This window comes from Nicotiana tabacum, chromosome 23 (genome assembly GCF_000715075.1).
Source record: "Nicotiana tabacum cultivar K326 chromosome 23, ASM71507v2, whole genome shotgun sequence".
In the NCBI taxonomy this organism is placed as follows: Eukaryota; Viridiplantae; Streptophyta; class Magnoliopsida; order Solanales; family Solanaceae; genus Nicotiana; species Nicotiana tabacum.
The window spans coordinates 20312309-20333627 of record NC_134102.1 but is presented as its reverse complement, the minus strand read 5'-3'; the positions used below and the strand labels follow the sequence as shown (position 1 = coordinate 20333627).

The 21319-nt window shown below is 40.7% G+C and overlaps 2 protein-coding genes across 2 annotated transcripts; both read left to right on the top strand.

The window, feature by feature from the left end:
• The first annotated feature begins 1282 nt into the window (after positions 1–1282).
• LOC142177062 (uncharacterized) lies at positions 1283–1774 on the top strand. The gene has a single exon (XM_075245522.1). The coding sequence runs from the start codon at positions 1283–1285 to the stop codon at positions 1772–1774; it is 492 nt and encodes a 163-aa protein (XP_075101623.1).
• A 617-nt stretch (positions 1775–2391) lies between these two features.
• Positions 2392–3078, top strand: LOC142177061 (uncharacterized). Its single transcript, XM_075245521.1, has one exon. It carries the CDS (start codon positions 2392–2394, stop codon positions 3076–3078), a length of 687 nt encoding a protein of 228 aa, XP_075101622.1.
• The last annotated feature ends 18241 nt before the right edge of the window (positions 3079–21319 follow it).

The following is a 21319-nucleotide window of genomic DNA, read 5'->3' as shown; positions in this document are numbered from 1 at the left end:
TACATGAGCATCTACGAAAAAAAAAAGTCGGATACACGGTCTAATAAGCAATACTGAATAAATAAACTACAACATACGGGAGGAAAGTCAAGGTCTGCGAACGCCATGCATCTACCTCGATGATCTCCGAAGGTTTGGACTCTGCAAGTCAGCAACTGCCTTGACCAGAAGCACATGGATCTGAACAGGATGTGCAGCGTATAGCGTGAGTACAACTAACTCAATAAGTAACAAATCTAATCTTTGGACTAAAAGTAGTGACAAGTCCAATTATTACGGTCCACTTTCAATATTTAACAGTACGGAAAGTTACAGAAAATATGATAATGATATCTCAGATATTTATATTCTACAAGTGAAGGTACAAGAATTTAGACATGCTTCCAACAAGAACTTAGACATGATTTCCGATTTCATAACAAAACGTAACACATAACAGGGCAGATCCATCCCACATGCAAATAAAACAGGGCAGATCTAGCCTAAATGCAAATAAACAGGGTAGATCCAGTCCAAATGTCATAACTGCTAGCATTGAGCCCATTGTGGGTGTGCAGACTCCGGAGGGGCCGATCCAGCCCAAGCGTTATAATAATCCAAATCCTGGCATCAATCAATAAAACATATTGCGGTGTGCAACCCAATCCCAAAAATATCACTCACAATAAAACCCTTAGCATCACTCAACCATTAATCTCTTCAGTCTCTCGGCTCACCAGAATCATGTTATTCAGCCCACACAATAATGATATGACGTAGCAAATAAGGAAAGTACATAAAAGTTTCTAACTTTGAAGCCATTCCTGAAAGCTCTTGCTTCTCTCTACTTTCTCTCTCTAGAGCACGATAATGAATTTACCGTGCTCAGCCATCGGAAATGGCCAGAGTAAGGCCGACGAAGAAGCAAAATAACAAGACGGCAGTGGCCATTGAGGTTATTGCCAAAAGGATTGGTATAACAAATGCATGCAAGAAGGGCGAAGGAAACGAAGAGAAATCAGACTGGCCGACCTTGCCAAATCGGAGGAGTGGACCTAATACACCACTCTCCAGTGCAATTATCACTGGAATTATGCAAACGAGCAGTAATTAGAACAAAGGAACTCCGCAATCAATGGTTTCAGCACATGCATGTGGTGAACTTCCACAGAAGGACCATAAGGAACAAGGAAATGACTAGGTGACGGAAATACAGAAGGTACCGGAGGAACCACAAGCGAAGGGACCTGAGAATAATACATGGGCAAATCTATTGGATAATAACTATTTCGGATTGAGAGGCATGAATCTCAGCTTTGTGGCTCCAATAATGCAAAATGGGGAAACTATAGTAGAATTATTGAAAAATGGGGTGGAGAAGGAAACAGAGAAATGGAGGAATGCTATAATACTATATGTAGTAGGAACCACACCTACTACTGGAGCTCTGGAAAGGTTTGTTGCTAGCCAATGGAATTTTGTGTCAAAATCTATGATATTCTACCATAATGAAGGATATTTTGTTATAAAATTCACTAATATGGATGATAGAGATGTGATTCTGTATTCTGGACCTCATACTATTGGCAATAAACCTATAATAACAAAAGGCTGGACAACTGACTTTAATTTCAAGGATGAAATTTTGAAAACTATTCCATTGTGGGTCACTTTGCCAAATCTCCCATTGAATTACTGGAGTGCTGATTCTCTGAGTAGTATTGGGAGTGGGTTAGGGTTACCTTTGTACGCAGATGAGTGTACATCTAAAATGGAAAGGATATTATATGCTTGAATACTTGTAGAAATGGATATAACAGTGCCACTTTCTGTAGTTGTCAAGGTGCAAGACCCAAATTGAAGGAAATTTAGTCAAAAAGGGTGGATTATATGTGGAAACCAGAATACTGTGAAACATGTTTGATGATTGGCCATTGCTGTAAAGAGATAAGGCAGCAGAAAAATTAAAAAAACTGTGAGGATCAATGTGTAGAAGAAAGTGTGGCAAGTCAAAGGGGCAACAGGTCAAATGCAGGGAAAAGAGAAAGATATAGTGAAAGATATAGAGAAAGCAAACACTAAAAAAGGAAAGCAAGAAGAAACAGATAGCAATGAAGGATGACAGGAAGTTAAAGGAAAATCAACAGCAAAAACAATACATGTAATTGATGATGGAAGGATGAGCATAACAAATGGCTTTACTGTCCTCAACAAGCAGAATGAGCACCAGCAGCAATCAGATCAAGTAAGACCAGTTGAGAGAGGTCAATGTAGCAGGAATGGGAACACTGGGGAAGTGCAAACTCTGTTTACTCAGATATGAAAATAGTATCTTGGAATATCAGAGGCCTCAAAAAGAGTTTTAAGCAAAAGTAGTTAAGTAGATTCATTATTACAAATAAAATAAGCCTAATGGCTATAGTAGAGCATAGAGTTACTGAAGTAAAAGGAAAGCAGATAATGAAGAAGATTGTAGCAGGTTGGAGTTGGGCTACCAACTATGATGAAAATGGCAAAGGAAGGATATGGGTAATATGGGATCCTAACATCATTCAATTTAGTGAAATGTGGAAGAGCAATCAACTGATACATGGAAAGGTGACTATTGGTGTAGGCAGTATACAGTTCTACTTTACAACAGTATATGGCTTACATACTATTGAAGATAGGAAAATCTTATGGCATGAACTAGAAGGGATTCATAATGGAACTGATGAGGCATGGATTGCAATGGGAGACTATAATGCAATATTGGGAGTTGAAGATAGGGAAAGTGACAACCCAGTGCAAGAAGTGGAAATAAGGGACTTTAGTGATTTCATGTTGAACAATAACATGAATGAACTAAAATATATAGGGAGGAAATACATATGGACAAACAGCCATGTGTGGAGCAAAATAGATAGAGCCATAGTCAATACAGAATGGATGACTACAATGAAACAAATGGAAGTGATAGTGATGGATCGTTTCATATCTGATTTCACTCCACTGAGTATTCATTTTGATGAAACAGGGCAGGGGGGTCCAAAGCCATACAGATTTTATAATTATGTAGCTGAAAATTCAGAGTTCTTAAAAGTGGTGGAGAAGGCATGAAGTACATCTAATAAGTGGCAAGGAATGGAGAAAGTGTGGCAGAAACTTAAATTGGTAAAGCATGAATTGAAGAAGTTGCATACTGAGAGTTCAAAAGGGTCAGAGAGAAAGTCCAAACAATTAGAAGGCAACTACAAGAGACACAAGAGAAAATGCAGGATCCATGTCACCAAACATCTCTGTTTGATACTGAGAAGGAGCTGAGAGGTAAATTAGAAAAATGGGGAGAGATAGAGGAAAGTATTATGAGGCAAAAATCAAGAACACAATGGTTAAATCTTGGGGATTCAAATAGTGCATACTTCTATGCATGTCTGAAGATTAGAACTTCTATGAATAGTATCAAATCTCTTGTGAATCAAGATGGCAAGTTGCTGAAAAATGAACAAAAGGTGAAGGATGAAGTAGTGGGATTCTATAAAAAAAATACTGGGGAATGTTGCTGAACAAATTCCTTTGATTAATTCAGAAATAATGAGAAATGGTCCAATCCTGACAAGAGAACAACAATTGAAGCTAATAGAGCCAATCACCACAGAGGAGATTTGCATTGCAATGAAGAATATAGACGACAACAAAGCCCCAGGATGTGATGGTTTCAATATTTTTTTCTTTAAGAAAGCATGGTCGATTATAGGGGAAGATGTGATTAATGCAAAAAAATATTTCTTTGCCACTGGGAAGATATATAAGCCAATCAACTGCACTGTTGTGACTCTGATCCCAAAGGTTAAAAGTCCAAGTTCAATTAAAGAGTACAGACCAATCTATTGCTGTACTGTGTTATATAAGGTAATATCAAAGGTGCTCACTACAAGGCTGCAAATGGTTATGGATAGCCTTATTGATGTAAGTCAGGCTGCCGTTGTGCTAGGAAGAATTATCTCTGATAACATTATACTAAGCCATGAATTAGTGAAGGGATATGGGAGGAAGGGGATAACTCCAAGATGTATGATTAAACTAGACATGCATACAACTTATGATTCATTGGAATGGTGTTTTCGGAAGCAGATTCTGATGACAATGAATTTTCCTACCAGATTTGTGCAATGGATTATAAAATGTCTTACTACTGTGTCCTATTCCATCCAGATAAATGGCATGCCTACAAGTCCTTTCCCAGCAAGAAAAGGGCTAAGATAGGTGGATCCACTGTCTCCATTCCTGTATGTCTTAGCCATGGATTACCTATGCAGGTTGCTAAGAACACTGAAGAACCAACCAGATTTCAATTACCATCCAAGATGTTAGAAATTACAAATTATCCAGTTGGGTTTTGCTGATGATCTATTGTTATTCTGTAGAGGAGATGAAGTATCTATCCAAATGCTCTATAACTATTTCATGGAGTTCTCTAGGGTGTCAGGTTTGAAAGAAAATAAGAGCAAGAGCTCTATATATTTTGGTGGTGTAAGCTTAGTAGTGCAGCAGATTGTTATCGATCAACTTGGTTTCTCAAAAGGAGAACTGCCTATAAGATATTTGGTAGTCCCACTAAGCACAAAAAAGATGTCAATTATACAGTTCCAACCATTGTTAGATAGGATGATTGGTAGAATAACATCATGGACTGCAAAGTTTCTTTCATATGTTGGTCGACTTCAATTGATCAAGAGTGTCCTGTTATCAATCCAAATTTACTGGTCCCAAATATTTGTCTTCCTAAAGAAGGTGATCCATCTCATAGAATCGATATGCAAAAAGTTCCTATGGTCTAGGGGTGTTGATATGTCAAAAAGAGCTTTAGTTGCATGGGACAAATTGTGTCAACCAAAAGCTACTGGGGGGTGGAACTTGCTAGACATAACATTGTGGAACAAGGCCGCCATATGTAAATTGTTATGGAATTTAGCTCAAACAAAGGACAAGTTATGGGTACAGTAGATTCATATTTACTATAGGAAAGACAGAGATATAAGACATATTGAGCCCAAGCAAGCTTCATGGCTGGTGAAAAAGATATTGAAGGCAAAGCAATACATGTTAGATGCCGTTGTTAACATAACAGAGATATTTGAGAAGGAGTACATAACCATCAATAACATATACAAACAGTTAAGAAGTGAACAACAGAAGATACCTTAGAGGAAACTGGTATGCAATAATGGTGGAATGCCAAATTGGACTTTTATTCTATATTTGGATATCCTGGGCAAGCTGAATATAAGAGACAGACTAGCAAGATGGGGGTGACTAATGAGCTACTGTGTCCTCTGTGCAATATAGAAGAGGAAAGCATTGAGCACCTATTTTTCAAATGCACTTTTGCAGCATCAATATAGAGAAAACTACTGCAATGGATGGGTATCAATAGGCAAGATATGAAGTGGTGTCAAGAAGTAGAATAGGCATATAGCAATGCAAAAGGCAGATCAGCAAATGCTGAGATATACAGAATAGCTCTAGCGGATTGTGTCTACTATGTGTGGCAGGAGAGAAACCACAGGATTTTCAAAGCTCAGCAAAGGCAAGAAGGGATAATGATAAAGTAAATTATACAAATGATATATGGAAGGGGATATATGATGCCAAGACTAAGAAGAAGGCTTGAAGAGTTAAACTTCTATCCATGAACAAAAGATGAAGTACTGGCAGCACATACAATTGATACAAAATGGACTCATAGTCAGTAGGTAGTATAAAGAGTTTTTTGGTGATACTAAGGCCTGGGAAGATGTCCAGACTTAGTGATTTTGCTTGAGCTGTAACTTTCACGCTTTGGAAATAAAATATGATAATTACCAAAAAACAAAAAGATAACAGAGACCGACACATATTATGTAAACAATAGATGTGACTGAGTATAAAATGGCAAGTTAAGCTAATAGTTCAATATATATCTTAAACGAAATTTCTAACATGATTAATAGATCAATTATTATATCACATGGTACAAAATACGGGTAACAACAAGCTTAATAAATTATTTAGTTCCTTGAAAATCGAGTGAGTCACAATTCTTACGGTACACGCCTACGGGCCCGTCACCTGGCACATGCATCATTTCAACACCAAAGAAATTACTAAGCTTTTAATTAAAAGTCAAAAAGTCCACTCAAAAGCTGGCCCCCGGGCCCACGTCTCGGAATCCAATAAAAGTTATAAAATCCAGAAGTCCATTCCGCCACGAGTCCAACCATATTAAATTTACCAAAATCCAACACCAAATTCACACCCAAATCCCCAATTTAAACTCTCCAAATTCCTAGCTTCAAACCCCTAAATTTCACCTTAAAACACATACAAACTAGGTGAAATATTCAATGGGGAAATAAGATTATTGAATAAAAGTGATCACAAGTGACTTACCTCAAGAAATCCCTTGAAATTCCTCTCAAAAATTGCCTTAGACTGGGGAAATTGGGGCTACCACTCTCAAAACCGGCCGGGTCATTACAGGCATACATTTATAAAAGCACGAATATCCAATGAGAAATTTTGATAGACTTGTTGACCTTTAAAAATAAATTTTATAATAAACAAAGTTGTCATTTAATTAATTTTTAATATTTAAGACTTTGATATCAACTAAAATTTATAGTTCAAAATTAGATATTGGATTTATTTCTTGCGATAGTAATTTATTCTTTTCTAATCTGTCAAATATAATTCATATAGTATTTTTATTATTAAAGAAATGATATAATTTGTACTTTATTTATGTGAAATAAGAGATTATCTTCTTGTGATGACTTGATAGGTCACTTTGAGTTTTAGCCCTTTTTTTATGTGTTTTGAGACCTCGAGTAGCTCCGTTTAGTCTTTTTCCGGAAACGTTTAATGTGAAAAATTAAAGAAAATATGAAAATTTAGCCTTAAAATAATTTGAGTTGACTACGGTCAACCATTTATGACAGTATTTTGACGGTCTCAGTGAGTCCGTATCGTGATTTGGGACTTGAGTGTATGCCTGGAATCGAATTTGGAAGTCCCTAACTTGATTTAACATGATTTGTTGAAAACTAGTGAGTTTAAAGCTTAAATAATTCCTAAGGTTGATCGCAGGTTCGGATTTCGGTTCCAGAACTTGGTATAGGTTCATTTTACTATTAATGTCTTATATGAAAATTTTGGTACAAAACGAAGTTGATTTGACCTAATTTGGACGACCGGTTGTAAATTTGCATGATCTTGAGTTTTTTTGAAAATATCATTTATTTTAATGTCAGATTCGTAGTTCTAGGTGTTATTTTGATTGCGCGAGCAAGTTCTTATGATGTTATTACAATTGTGTGCATGTTTGGTTTGGAGCCCGAGGGGCTCGGGTGAGTTTCGGATAGGCTACAGATTGATTTTGGACTTAGGCAATTGTTGGTTTCTGAGATTTCTCAAGTATGGTAAATTATGCTTCGTGATCGCGAAGGGGAACCGGTCGCGAATGTGAAGCATTAGGGGAGGGGGGGTTACCCTTCGCGAACACGACCACCCTATCGTGAACGAGAAGGCTGAAGGGATTCTGGGAGGAGTTGGTCAGTAGCTCTACGCAAACACGAGCCCAAGCTCGCAAACGCGAAGGCCATGAGGGAGAGGACATCGCGAACGCGAAGGCCACTTGGGCCGCTGCACTTCGTGATCGCGTCAGGCCCTTCGCGAACGCGAAGAAGGCCTGACGCCCAGTGACTTAAATGTTCCAAAGATGGGATTTTCTTAAATTTTTACCACCTTCACATTAGAGCTCAGCTTAGAGGCGATTTTGAAGAGAAATTTCATCCCCACTTCATAGGTTAGTATATTTTAACTCGTTTTCTTCCATTCCCATCAACACCCATTGATCTCTAACTTTAATCTATGCTCTTTCATGGTAAAAAATTAGGGATTTGGGTAGAATTTGGGGGTTTTATAAAATTGAGATTTAGACCTCAAATTAAGGTCGGATTTTGAAAGTAATCACATAATCGGGCTCGAAGGTGAATGGGTAATTGGGTTTTGATCTGAATCTCGACTTTTGACCAAGCGAGCTCGGGGTTGACTTTTGTTGACTTTTTGAGAATAGTGTAAAGAGCTTGCTTTATCTATTGTAATTGATTTTCTTAGAATTGTTTGATGATATTAAGTCAATTTTGGTTAGATTCGATTGGTTTGGAGGAAGATTTTAGAGGAAAAACCCCGGTTGAGCTTTGATTTGATTGCAGAGCGAGGTAAGTGTTGGGTATAACCTTGATTTGAGGGAATTAGGAACCCTTGAACTATATGGTATGTGAATTGTGTGTGTAATGGCGTGTATTCAAGGTGACGAGTGTATATACGCCGTCAAAATAGTTATTTCCATACTTTCCCGTAGTTCATGAATTATTTTATCCTATTTCCTTAACCGTTACATGTTTTAAATTGCTTTCTATGTCGTAACTTGTTACTTGTTATTAATTATTCTTGTATTGAAATGTCCGTTCCTACCATGACTCCATGATTAATTGCTACTTGCCTTAATTGTCTTATTTGTACACTTTAACTGACATATATTTGGCTTGTCTTGTTGCTGTTGCATTAATTATAGTATTCCTTGATTTAGTATGGGGTTCCTATATTGCTTTACTTTCATATTCTTTAATCATAGAGATTATTGTGAATTGAGTTGTTGGATTGATTACAATTATTGAATTTGTTTACAGATCGGGTTGTAATGGTTATGATATGGTGGAATAAGGGAGGATTTTGATATTGATACGGTCGGATCGGGTTGCGCGCCTAAACAAATTTTATATGTGATTATGATACTGATATGGTGGAATAAAGGAGGATTTTGATATTGATATGGTGGGATCGGGTTGCGCGCTGCAACAGATTTTATATGTGACTTTGATATTGATGTGATGAAATAAGGGAGGATAGTGTGTGTACGGTGGGATCGAGTTGTGCGCCATAACGGATTGTGCATTCTGTATTCATTGTTGTTAGTGTGTTGATTTTCAGTGTTGTTACATGAAATTGTGCGATCGGTTATTCCAGGATTTTTGATTACAAGAATTGAGTTCTTTTTTTCATAAGTTAACTGCCTTACTTGTCCTGTGTTCCTTTCCTATTATTATTATTATTATACTGCGTACAAGTTATTGTAAGTGACCCACCTTAGCCTCATCACTACTTCATTGAGGTTAGGCTCGGCACTTACAGAGTACATGGGGTCAGATGTACTCATACTACACTATATATTTCTTGTGCAGATTTTGGAGTTGATCCTAGCGGCGGTAAGTAGACTGCTCGGATCCAGTGCTTGATGGAGACTTAAGGTACGGTTGCACAACGTTTGCAACCCTGAAGTCCCCTTCTGCATTACCTTAGCTGTTTATTTCGACTCAAACAGTTATGCTTTCATTCAGCCTATAATTTGTAGTACTTTAGTCGCTCGTGCACTCGTGACACCAGTTCTAGGATTATACCTAGATATTGTCGTTATTTTAGTTTATTTAATTTATTGGTTTTCATTTAATTTGAATTGTTAAAAATGGCTAATAACTATATCTAACATTGGCTTTCCTAGCAAGTGAAATATTAAGTGCCATCACAGTCCCGAGGGTGGGAATTCCAGGTCATGACAAGTTGATTTCAGAGCACTAGGTTGCCTAGATCTCACGAGTCACAAGCAAGCTTAGTAGAGTTTTGAGGATCGGTATAGAGACGTCTGTACTTATCTTCCAGAGGCTATGGAGTTTAGGAAAAATTTCACTTCTATCATTCTCTATCGTGCGATTTTATTCTATCATTGTTGATTGAACTATTTTATTCTTGTTCTCTCGCAGATGGGGAGAACACGCACAATATCTGTAGTCGGACAGGAGCTGGAGCCTCCAGTGGCAGCTACTACTAGGGGCATAGGTCGAGGCTGAGCCAGAGACAGCGGTAGAAGTAGAGATCAACCTAGAGCTCGAGTAGCATCACCCGCAATAGATCCTCAGGTAGATCTTGAGGAGGAGGTCCCAGCTCAGACCATACCCGTCGGACCAGCTCAGCTCCCAGAGGGGTTCATAGCCACTCTAGTGCTTCAGGACACTCTAGTCCGCTTGGTGGGCCTTATGGAGAGTGTGGCCCATACCGGTTCATTCTTGGTGGCACCAACCATCTCTCGGGCTAGGGGAGGAGCACAGAATCCCGCTACTCACACCCGGGAGTAGGTGCCTCCCTTATATCAGACTCCAGTAGCCCCGCTAGTTAGGGTGGTTCAGCCGGTTGTCGTGGAACATGCCGGTCATAGGCCCGCTATATCTTCTGAGGCTTTGTTGAGGTTGGATAAGTATACCAAGCTCTTCCCTATTCATTTCAGCGGTGCATCTTTTGAGGACCCCCAAGATTACCTGGACCATTGCCACGAGGTGTTTCGCAGCATGGGAATAGTTGAGACCAATGGGGTCGACTTTGCTGTGTTTCACATGACTAGTTCCGCCAAGAGATGGTGGAGAGATTATATGTTGACTAGACCAGTTGGTTCGCCTACACTTACCTGGGATCAGTTTTCACAACTATTTCTAGAGAATTTCATTCCTGTCACCTTGAGAGAGGATTACCGCAGGCAGTTTGAGCGTCTTCAGTAGGGTAGTATGATTGTTACCTAGTATGAGACTCGATTTGTGGACCTAGCTCGCTACACTATTATCTTTCTCCCTAATGAGAGGGACAGAGTGAGGAGATTCATTGATGGGATCACTTTCACAATCATGCTACAGATGTCCAAGGAGATTGGAGATGATATTACGTTCCAGAAGGCCATAGATATTGCTAGATGGATTGTGATGGTTCTTGGTCTAGGAGAGGGGGCTAGTGTCTCATAAGCGACCTCGTCATTCCGGTAGTTTCAGTGGTGCCTCATCTAAAGGTAGAGGTACATTTGGTAGAGGCTATCCTCCCAGGCCATTTTAGTCGGCACTTCAGGCATCTCACAGTGCTTCAGGGAGTGGTGGTCCTTATGTATCTCATCCTGGGCAGCCAGCCTACAGTGCACCACTAGCTCCTACTAGTGCACCTTTGATTAGAGTTATCATCATGGTTATCCGGCCCGTTTGGTTCAGCTTCAGCAGCCATAGCTGCATCATGGGTGTTTTGCGTGTGGAGGTACTGGTCACATCAGGAGTTTTTGTCCGAGATTGTTGAGCGGCATGCCACAGCAGAGTTCTTGTGACATGGTCCCGGCACCGGTTTCTCTACCACTCTCTCAACTAGCTAGGGGTAGGGGTCAGACATCTAGAGGTAGAGGTCAGGCCATTAGAAGTAGAGGTCACACCGTTAGAGGTGGCCAGACAGCTAGAGTCCGTCCCAGAGACGTAGGTCAGAGTGGTAGGGCCCAGACCCGATTTTATGCTTTTCCGGCTAGACCTGAGGCCGAGTCATCTGACGTTGTTATCACATGTATTGTTCTACTTTGCCATAGAGATGCTTCAGTTCTATTTAATCAGGGATCTACTTATTCTGACGTATCATCCTTTTTTCATATCTGGTTCTGCCTCGTGATTCTTTGAGTGCTCATGTGTATGTGTCCATGGCTGTGGGAGATTATATTGTTGTATATCATGTATATCGCTCGTGTGTGATTACTATTGGGAGTCTTGAGACTAGTGTATATCTCCTACTTCTTGATATGGTAGACTTTGACGTTATCTTGGGCATGGATTGGTTGTCACCTTATCATGCTATATTGGACTGTCACGCCAAGACGGTGACCTTAGCCATATCGGGGTTTCCTCGATTATAGTGGAGAGGGACTCCTAGGCATTCTAATATCAGGGTTATTTCTTATGTCAAGGCTCGACGTATGGTTGATAAGGGGTGTCTAGCTTATTTGGCCAATATTCGCGGTTTTAGTGCAGAGGTCCCTTCTATGGATTCAGAACATGTTGTGCGTGAGTTTCCATAGGTGTTTCATGTAGATCTGTTGGGGATGCCACCTGACAGAGATATTGACTTTTGTATTAATTTGGATCCAGGCACTTAGCCTATTTCTTTTCCACCATACCGTATGGCCCCGCCGAAGTTGAAGGAATTGAAGGAGCAGTTGCAAGTTTTTCTTTTTAAGGGATTCATTAGACCTAGCTTCTCGCCTGGGGTGCGCCCGTGTTGTTCGAGAAGTAGAAAGATGGTTCAATGAGGATGTGTATAGACTATAGGCAGTTGAACAAAGTCCCCACCAAGAACAAGTATCTGTTGCCGAGAATTGATGACTTATTTGATCAGCTTCAAGGTGCCAAGGTGTTTTTGAAGATTGATTTGAGGTCTTTGAAGATTAGGGCATCGGATGTCCCTAAGACGGCTTTTCGGACTCGGTATGGGTATTATGTGTTCCTACTGATGTCATTTCGGTTGACAAATGCCCCAGCAGCATTTATGAATTTGATGAACTAGGTATTCAAGTCCTATTTGGATTCTTTTGTGATCATATTCATTGATGATATCTTGATCTACTCCCGTAGTCGAGAGGAGCATGAGCAGCACCTTCGGATTGTACTTCAGACTCTGAGATAGTCATTTATATGCCATGCTTTCAAAGTGTGAGTTTTGGTTAGACTTATTCACCTTTTTGTGGCATGTTGTATCGGCAGAGAGCATAAAAGTAGATCCTAAGAAGATTGAGGCAGTTTAGAACTAGCCTAGACCTACTTCGACTATAGAGATTCGGAGCTTTCTAGGTTTGGCGGGTTATTATCGCCGGTTCATGGAGGGGTTTTATCCATAGTAGCCCCATTGACTAGATTGACCTAGAAGGGTGCTCCATTCAGGTGGTCGGATGAGTGTGAGTTGAGCTTTCAGAAGCTCAAGATTGATTTGACTACGGAGCCAGTGTAAGTGTTGCCTACAGGTTCAAGATTCCACACGATGTATTATGATGCATCTCGTATTGGGCTCGGTCCAGTATTGATGCAAGATGGCAGGGTGATTGTAAGACCCCGTAAAATTTCGTAAAGGAATTAAGGTTTCGTGGTGCCGATTTAGGCTTACGTGCGCGGCTAGGACTTTTTGGGTTGAACAGTGCGCTGAGGAGTTAAAGGAATTTGTTTAGCAGAAGAAGGCAATTATGTGGTCCATTACGCGACCGCAGATCCTGTTCTGGAGCTTCATTTTTGAGTTTTTATAACCCGACCCTACTTCATTAAATAGATTTCCATTATTAAATAGATGCTAAAACCTTATGTTTTTAGAGTAAGAGAGTGTCTTAGAGTGGGAAAGTGTTTCTCAACAATTTATTCTTCAATTCCCGCTCAAATCTTGGAAGATTAACAAGGAAATCCCACAAGGTATTCATCCTAAAGGTAAGATTCTACACCCTTATTAACCCTCAATCTCGAATTTTCTATAGAATTGAGTAATTAGTAAGATAATTTTTAGTCATAGGAGTTGTTCATCTTACATGCATGTGTTATCAAAGGGTGTAAGAAGATTATTGAGATAAGAATGGTAGATAATGGGTTTGGGATGATGGAATACACCATAGGATGACCTTGAAACCTTAATGCACACCTAGTGTTTGATAAAGTGCTCAAATGAGCTAGAACCATGATCATCCTCCTAATTTTGGTTCAATTTGTTATATTTCTAAAATAGATTAAAATTGATAAGAATTCCGGAACATTTTAGAGTTTAAGGAAGCTCAATTGAGGTATGTTGCCTAAACTCTTCTCTTAGAATTGAACCTCACATTATTCTTGTATGTTTCAAGTTGTGAACCACAAATTGATTATTCTGAATAAGCTTTGTGACAAGAGATATATGTTTCGTACGTGTTCCAAATGTTATTGTTGAGTTGTGTTTCTATTGTTAGAACGTATTCAAAGTATGGATTGTATATCTAAATATTACAACTTCAAGTCGTGTTTTAAATGAAAATTATGATGCTAAATTGTGTAGGGATTGTGATTGGGATTACACCACCACCCGCATACATTAGGGTGAGGCGGTAAGTCCGCTTTGTGTAGAGTTTTGGGATTTTGGAATACACCTCCACCCGCATACATTTGGGTGAGGCGGCAAGGCCGCTTTGTGTGATGTTTGGGTATAGTGGAATACACCTCCACCCGTGTACATTGGGGTGAGTCGGTGGGGCCACTTTGTGTAGAGTTTCTTGTATTGTGAGTGCACTTCCACCCGCATATATTGGGATGAGGTGGCAAGCCGCTCTGTGTAAAGGTAGTTGTAGAGAATCCTCGATTGGAAATTTATAAATGTTATTAGAAGGTCTTAACAAATCTGTTTGACTTTTATGGCTATCTAAGCCCTATGATTGTTACCATGATTTATCATATTCATGTTGTATTTCCAAATTCTTGAATAGATGTTTTTGTTTTCATACTAGTACTATTCGACATATACTAACGTCCTTTTTTGCTGGGGGCGCTACATCTTTAATGGATGCAGGTGGTTCCACAGCAGGATACATTGATCACTGATAGCGGTACATCCTCTTCCCAGAAGACTTGGTGATCCCCACTTCATTTCGGGGTCATGTATCTTTTATTCCTTGTGTATTGTGTTTGAGGTATAGCTGGGGCCTTGTTGCCGGCATTATCATAGTACTCTTCTGTATCAATAGAGGCTCCGCAGACATAGTGTGGGTTGTATATTGGTGTTGGGATGTCAAACTAGTTATGTTATGTTTTAATTACTTATTCCACATCAGACTATGAAAAATGTGTGTGAAATTTGAGACCTTAAAATGAAGTAACAAATGGTAAGAAATTGGTATTGCATACATGATCACCTTATTGTTTGATTAACGAAAATATGTATTCTCTTTATTCATGGATGAGTTTAGGTAAAAGGAAATCTAATAGGCTTGCTCGACCAGGTTCACTCGGTTGAGCGTCGGTCACACTCCCCGAGTTTAGGGTGTGACAGTGATTGCCTACGCATCGTGACAGTTAAAGGTTCATGAGAAGAATTATCATGTTCATGACTTAGAGTTGGCGGCCATTGTTCAAACACTGAAGATTTGAAGGCATTACCTATTCATCGTGTCGTGTGAGGTATTCATGGACCATCGGAGTCTACACTATTTGTTCAAGCAAAAGGATCTCAACTTGAGGCTGATGAGGTGGCTAGAGCTGTTGAAAGACTATGATATCACCATTTTGTATTATCCCGGAAAGGCCAATTGTAATGACCCGGCCGGTCGTTTCAAGAGTTATAGCCCATTTTCCCCCATTTATGCTTCTTTATGTGTTATTTATCTGTATTGTATTGTATCGGGTTGGTTGGTTCGAGTCCGAAATAGTTTCAGAGTGGAATGAGACACTTAGTCTCTAAAGTAGAAGCTTAAGTTAAAAAAATCAATCGGATGTTGACCTATGTGTAAACAATCTCGGAATTGAATTTTTATAGTTCTGTTAGCTCCGTTAGGTGATTTTGGACTTAGAAGTGCGTCCGAAATGTGATTTGGAGGTCTGTGGTAGAATTAGGCTTGAATTGGCGAAATTGAAAATTTGGCGATTTTCGGTCGGCAGTGGAAAATTTTGATATCGGGGTCAGAATGGATTTTCGGAAGTTGGAGTAGGTTCATGGTGTAATTTGTGACGTGTAAAATTTAAGGTCATTCGGACATGGATTGGTAGGTTTCGGCGTTGTTTGTGGAATTCGAAAGATTAGAAGTTCTTAGGCTTGAATCTGAGGGTAATTTGGTGTTTTGATGTTGTTTTGAGTGATTCGAAGGTTCGACTAAGTTTGTATGTTGATATATGACTTGTTGGTATTTTTGGTTGAGGTCCCGAGGGCCTCGGGTGTGTTTCGGATGGTCGACGGATTGGTTTTTGGTGTTTGAGAGCTGCTGGTATGAATTCTGTTGGTGTTTCTGCACCTGCGGAAGGGAGCCTGCAGGTGCAAGGCCGCAGGTGCGCTTGGGAAGTCGCATGTGCGGGCAGTGCTAGGCTAGGAAGGATGCGCAAGTGCGAGAGAGTAATCGCATCTGCGAGCCCGCAAGTGCGAGACCTAAGGCGCAGATGCGGAAGGGCATAGTTGGTCAGTTTTCGTAGAAGTGGAGTGTGAGTGCGCAGGTGTGCGAGACCTAAGGCGCAGATGCGGAAGGGAAGAGTTGGTCAATTTCCGCAGAAGTGGAGTATGAGTGCGTAGGTGTGCGATCCGTAGGTGCGAGGTTTGTCCGCAGATGAAAAACTGGTATCCTAAGTGAGTTTCGCACCTGCGATGGATTTTCCACAGGTGCGGTGGCGCAGAAGCGAGAATTGGTATATAGGTGCGAAAGGCTTGGGAAGAAAGTATAAAAAGGAGACTTTGCAAATTTTGGTCCATTTCTCACCATTTTCAGTCAGTTTTGAAGCTTTTGGGAGTGATTTTGAAGAGGGATTCAAGGGGTTAATCAGTAAGGTAAGTTGCTTGAACCCTAATACTCGTATTTATGGTAATCTCCCGTTGTTTAATCATGTAATTAGTGGAAATGAGGGGTTAGGGCTTGGGATTTTTGGAGAGTTTGATTTGGGAATTTGAGGGACCAAATGAGGTCGGATTTTGATAAATTTGGTATGGTTAGATTCGTGAGTGAATGAGCTTTCTAGTTTTGTAAATTTTGTCGGATTTCGAGACATGGGCTCGGGGCCGGGTTTGAGCCGATTTTGGGATTTTGGTCTAATTTGATAGTTTTTCTTGTGGAATTCATACCATTAGCGTATATTGATGGTATTGTACTGATTGTGAATAGATTCGGAGAATTTGGAGGCCGAGCCAAGAGGCAAGAGCATCACAGGGTAGAGATTTGACTGGTTTGAGGTAAGTAACGATTGTATCTAGTCATAAGGGTATGAAACCCCAGATTTTGTATCATTTTACTATTTTGAGGTGACACACATGCTAGGTGACGGGAGTGTGGGCATGCACCGTTGGGGATTGTGACTTGGTCCGTTCCGTAGCAACTTTAAAGTAGCATATTTTGTTGAAACTATATGATACTCATGTGTTTTAGAAAGCGTTTTCTGTAAATTGGGCTGAATTCCATGTTTGGGCCTTATGCCAGTGCTGTTTGGACCCTTAGAGGCCTTTTATTACTATCCTCTCACTGTTTTCGATTGAAAATATATACTCAGTCATGGTTATACCTGTTTACTGCATAACTCAGTTTTTATTACTCTGTTTTGATGCATATAAATGTTGTTTTGGGATGCATACCCTGTTTTACTGAGAGCCCGAGTGGCTTGAGAGGTTTATGACTGAGTGAGGCTAAGGGCCTGATTTGTAAGGATATTTATGGGATCGGGCTGCACGCCGCAGCATGTTTGATATAGGCCGAGGGCCTGATTGATTTATGCCATGATTTGGCTTGATATAGCGCTTGGGCTGAAGGAGTCCCTACTGAGTACGAGTGCCGAGTGCTGAGTGACTGGGAGGCATGAGTGATGGTGAGGTATGCCCGAGGGGCTGTTTACGAGTGATTGTGAGGTATGCTCGAGGGGCTATATATGAGTGATTGTGAGGTCTGCCCGAGGGGCTGTATATGATTTCATCATTTTTGCTCACCTTTGCATTGAGACTCTGTTTGAAACTGTTGAAAAATATCTTTAAATGATTTTTTTTACTGGAACTGGGTTTAAACAAGATGATTTGATTCAAACACTGATTTTTAAAGCATGTTGTATTTTACTGAGATTTCATGATATGAACTTTATATGCTTTGTTGCTCGTCACTACTGCTCAATCTTTATTTATTGTTGCTACTTACTAAGTTGGCGTACTCACGTTTCTCCCTGCACCTTGTGTGCAGATATAGGTGTATCTGGACACGGTAGCGGTTGTTGACTATTCTGGTTGCAGATTTTCTCTAGGATAGCAAGGTAGCTACCTAGCGATCGCAGCCCTTCTCTTCTCCCTTTTATCTTCCTTTAGTTGTATTTATCTATTTTCCATACTATGTTAGTCTCGATATTGCAAACAAATTATAGTAGATGCTCATAACTAGTGACACCCCGATGCCGGGCTTTTCTTTTCTGCACTTTTGTTTTGATTCGAACTCCTTTACGAAGGTTTTTATGTTAAATAGCCTTGAAATTATCTTTGAAATGAAAATATCGGTTTGTTTTGGAAATGAGTCGGCTTGCCTAGTTCCACAATAGGCGCCATCACGACAGGGTTAGTTTGGGTCGTGACACCAATGTGGTGGCCGATTCCTTGAGTAGGAAGGTTGTGAGTATGGGTAGCCTTGCGTATATTCCAATTAGGAAGAGGCTTCTAGCATCAAATGTTCAGGCTTTGGCCAATCAGTTTGTGAGGTTAGATATTTTAGAGCCCAGTCGTGTTCTAGCTTGCACGGTCTCTCGGTCTTCTTTATATGAGTACCTCAGAGAGCGTCAGTAATATGACCCATATTTGCTTGTCGTTAAGACACGGTGAAGCACAATGGTGCCTAGCAGGTTACTATTGGAGATGGTGGGGTATTGCGGATGCAGGGTTGTATTTGTGTGCCCAATGTGGATGGGCTTCGTGAGTTGATTCTTGAAGAGGCCCACAGTTCCCGGTACTTCATTCATCTGGGTGCCGCCAAGATGTATTAGGACTTACAGCAGCATTATTGGTGGAGTATAATGAAGAAGAATATAGTTGCATATGTAGCTCGGTGTCTGAATTGTCAGGAAGTAAAGTACGAGCATCAGAGGCCTGGTGGTTTGCTTCAGAGGCTGGAGATCTCTGAGTGGAAGTTGGAGCGTATTACCATAGATATTGTTGCTAGGCTCCCACGGACTCAGAAGAAGTTCGATACGGTATGGGTCATTGTGGACAGGTTGACCAAGTCGGCACATTTCATTCCAGTAGTAGTTACCTATTCTTCAGAGCGGTTGGATGAGATCTATATCAGCGAGATCATCCATCTTCACGGTGTCCCCGTTTCCATTATTTATGTTCGAGGTACACAGTTCACTTTGCACTTCTAGAGGGCCATACAACGTGAGTTAGGCACATGTGTTGAGTTGAGTATAGCATTTCACCCCCAAGCAAACGGGCAGATGGCTCCCTATGAGTCATTGTACAGGAGGCAATATCGTTCGCCAGTTGGGTGGTTTGAGTAGGGAGAGTCTCGGTTGTTGGCTATTGATTTGGTTCAGGATGTCTTGGACAAGGTCAAGATTATTCAGGATTGACTTCGCACAGCTTGGTCTAGACATAAGAGCTACGCCGATTGTAGAGTTCGCGATGTTGCATTAATGGTTGGAGAGAGGGTATTGCTCTGGGTTTCACCCATGAAGGGTGTGATAAGGTTTGGGAAGAAGGGTAAGTTGAGCCCTAGGTATATCGGACCCTTTGAGATTCTTGAGAGAGTGGGTGAGGTGGCCTACAGACTAGCATTGCCACCTAGTTTATCAACAGTCCATTCGGTGTTCCATGTCTCCATTCTCCGGAAGTATCATATGTTAGATTTTATCTCAGTCCAATTGGACAAGAATTTGACTTATGAGGAGGAACTGGTGGCCATTTTAGCCCCGCGGGTCAGGAAGTTGAATTCCAAGAGTTATCCTTCAGTTCGAGTACAGTGGAGAGGTCAGTCAATCGAGGTAGCCATGTGGGAGTCTGAGTCGAACATGCGGAGCAGATATCCACACCTTTTCACCAGTCTAGGTACCTTTCTATCTCCGTTCGGTGACGAACGTTTGTTTTATAGGTGGAGAATGTGATGACCCAATAGGTTACTTTGAGTATTAGCCTTCATTTATGTGTTTCGAGATCTCGAATAGCTTTGTTTAGCCTTTCTCGATCTGCGTGCGCAATCCATGTCTTTTCCGAAAAGGTTTTATGTGAAAAATTGTAGAAAATATGAAAATTTAGCCTTAAAAGGATCTAAGTTGACTATAATCAACATTTTATGTAACCGGACCTAGATCAGTGTTTTGATGGTCCGGGGGGTCTGTATTGTGATTTGGGACTTGGGCGTATGTTCGAAATAGAATTCGAAAGTCCCCAACTTGATTTAACGTGATTTGTTGAAAACTAGTAATTTGAAGGCTTAAATAATTTCTAAGTTTAACCGCAGGTTGCCTTTGTTGCTACCGGGTCTAGATTTTGGTTATGAAACTTGGTATAGGTTCATTTCACTATTTATGACATGTCTACAAAATTTGGTGCAAAACGGAGTTGATTTGACGTGATTCGGACGTCCGGTTGTAAATTTGCATGTTCTTGAGTTTATTTGAAAATATCATTCAGTTTCAGTTTGATGTCCGATTAGTAATTCTAGGTATTATTTTGGTATTTTGATCACGCGAGCAAGTTCATATGATGCTATTACACTTGTGTTTATGTCTGGTTTGGAGCCCGAAGGGCTCGGGTGAGTTTCGGATATGCTACGGATCGATTTTGGACTTAGGCAATTGCTGGTTTCTGAGATTTCTGATGTCTAGTGCGTTGTGCTTCGTGATCGCGAAGGGGAACTTAGGGCTGGGGTGGTTTTCTTCTACGCGAATGTGGGGAACCGGTCGCGAATGTGAAGTATTGGGGGAGGGGTCTTACCATTCGCAAACGCGACCACCCTATCACGAACGCGAAGGTTTAGGGGATTTTCGGGGGAGTTGTTCAGTAGCTCTACACGAACGCGAGCCCGAGGGGCTCGGGTGAGTTTCAGATATGCTGCGGATCGATTTTGGACTTAGGAAATAGCTGGTTTCTAAGATTTCTGATGTCTGGTGCATTGTGCTTCGCGATTGCAAAGACACCCTCGCGATCGCGAAGGGGAACTTGGGGCTGGGGTGGTTTTCTTCTACGCGAACACGAAGAACCGGTCACGAATGTGAAGCATTGGGGGAGGGGGGGATTACCCTTCGCGGACGCGACCACCCTATCACAAACGCGAAGGTTTAGGGGATTCTGACGGGAGTTGATCAGTAGCTTTACACGAACGTAAGCCCAGGCTCGCGAACGTAAAGGCCAGGAGGGACACGCAATCGCGAACACATAGCGTTTCTCACGAACGTGAAGGTCATTTGGGCCGCTGCACTTCACGATCATGTCAGGCCCTTCGCGAACGCAAAGAAGGCATGAAACCAATGACTTAAATGTTCCAAAGACGAGATTTTCTTCATTTTTCACCATCTTCACATTAAAACTCGGCCTAGAGGCAATTTTGAAGAAATATTTCATCCCCACTTCATAAGTTAGTATATTTTAACTCGTTTTCTTCCATTTTCATCAACACCCATTGATTTTTCTAAACTTAATCTATGCTCTGTCATGGTAAAAAATTAGGGATTTGGGTAGAATTGGGGGTTTTGTAAAATTGACATTTTGGTGACTTTTTGGGAATAGTGTAAAGATCTTTGCTTTATCTATTGTAATT

Bases quoted from the DNA above. Each gene is read 5' to 3' on its own strand.
- LOC142177062 (XM_075245522.1), top strand. From the start codon at position 1,283: ATGAATCTCAGCTTTGTGGCTCCAATAATGCAAAATGGGGAAACTATA.
- LOC142177061 (XM_075245521.1), top strand. From the start codon at position 2,392: ATGGCTATAGTAGAGCATAGAGTTACTGAAGTAAAAGGAAAGCAGATA.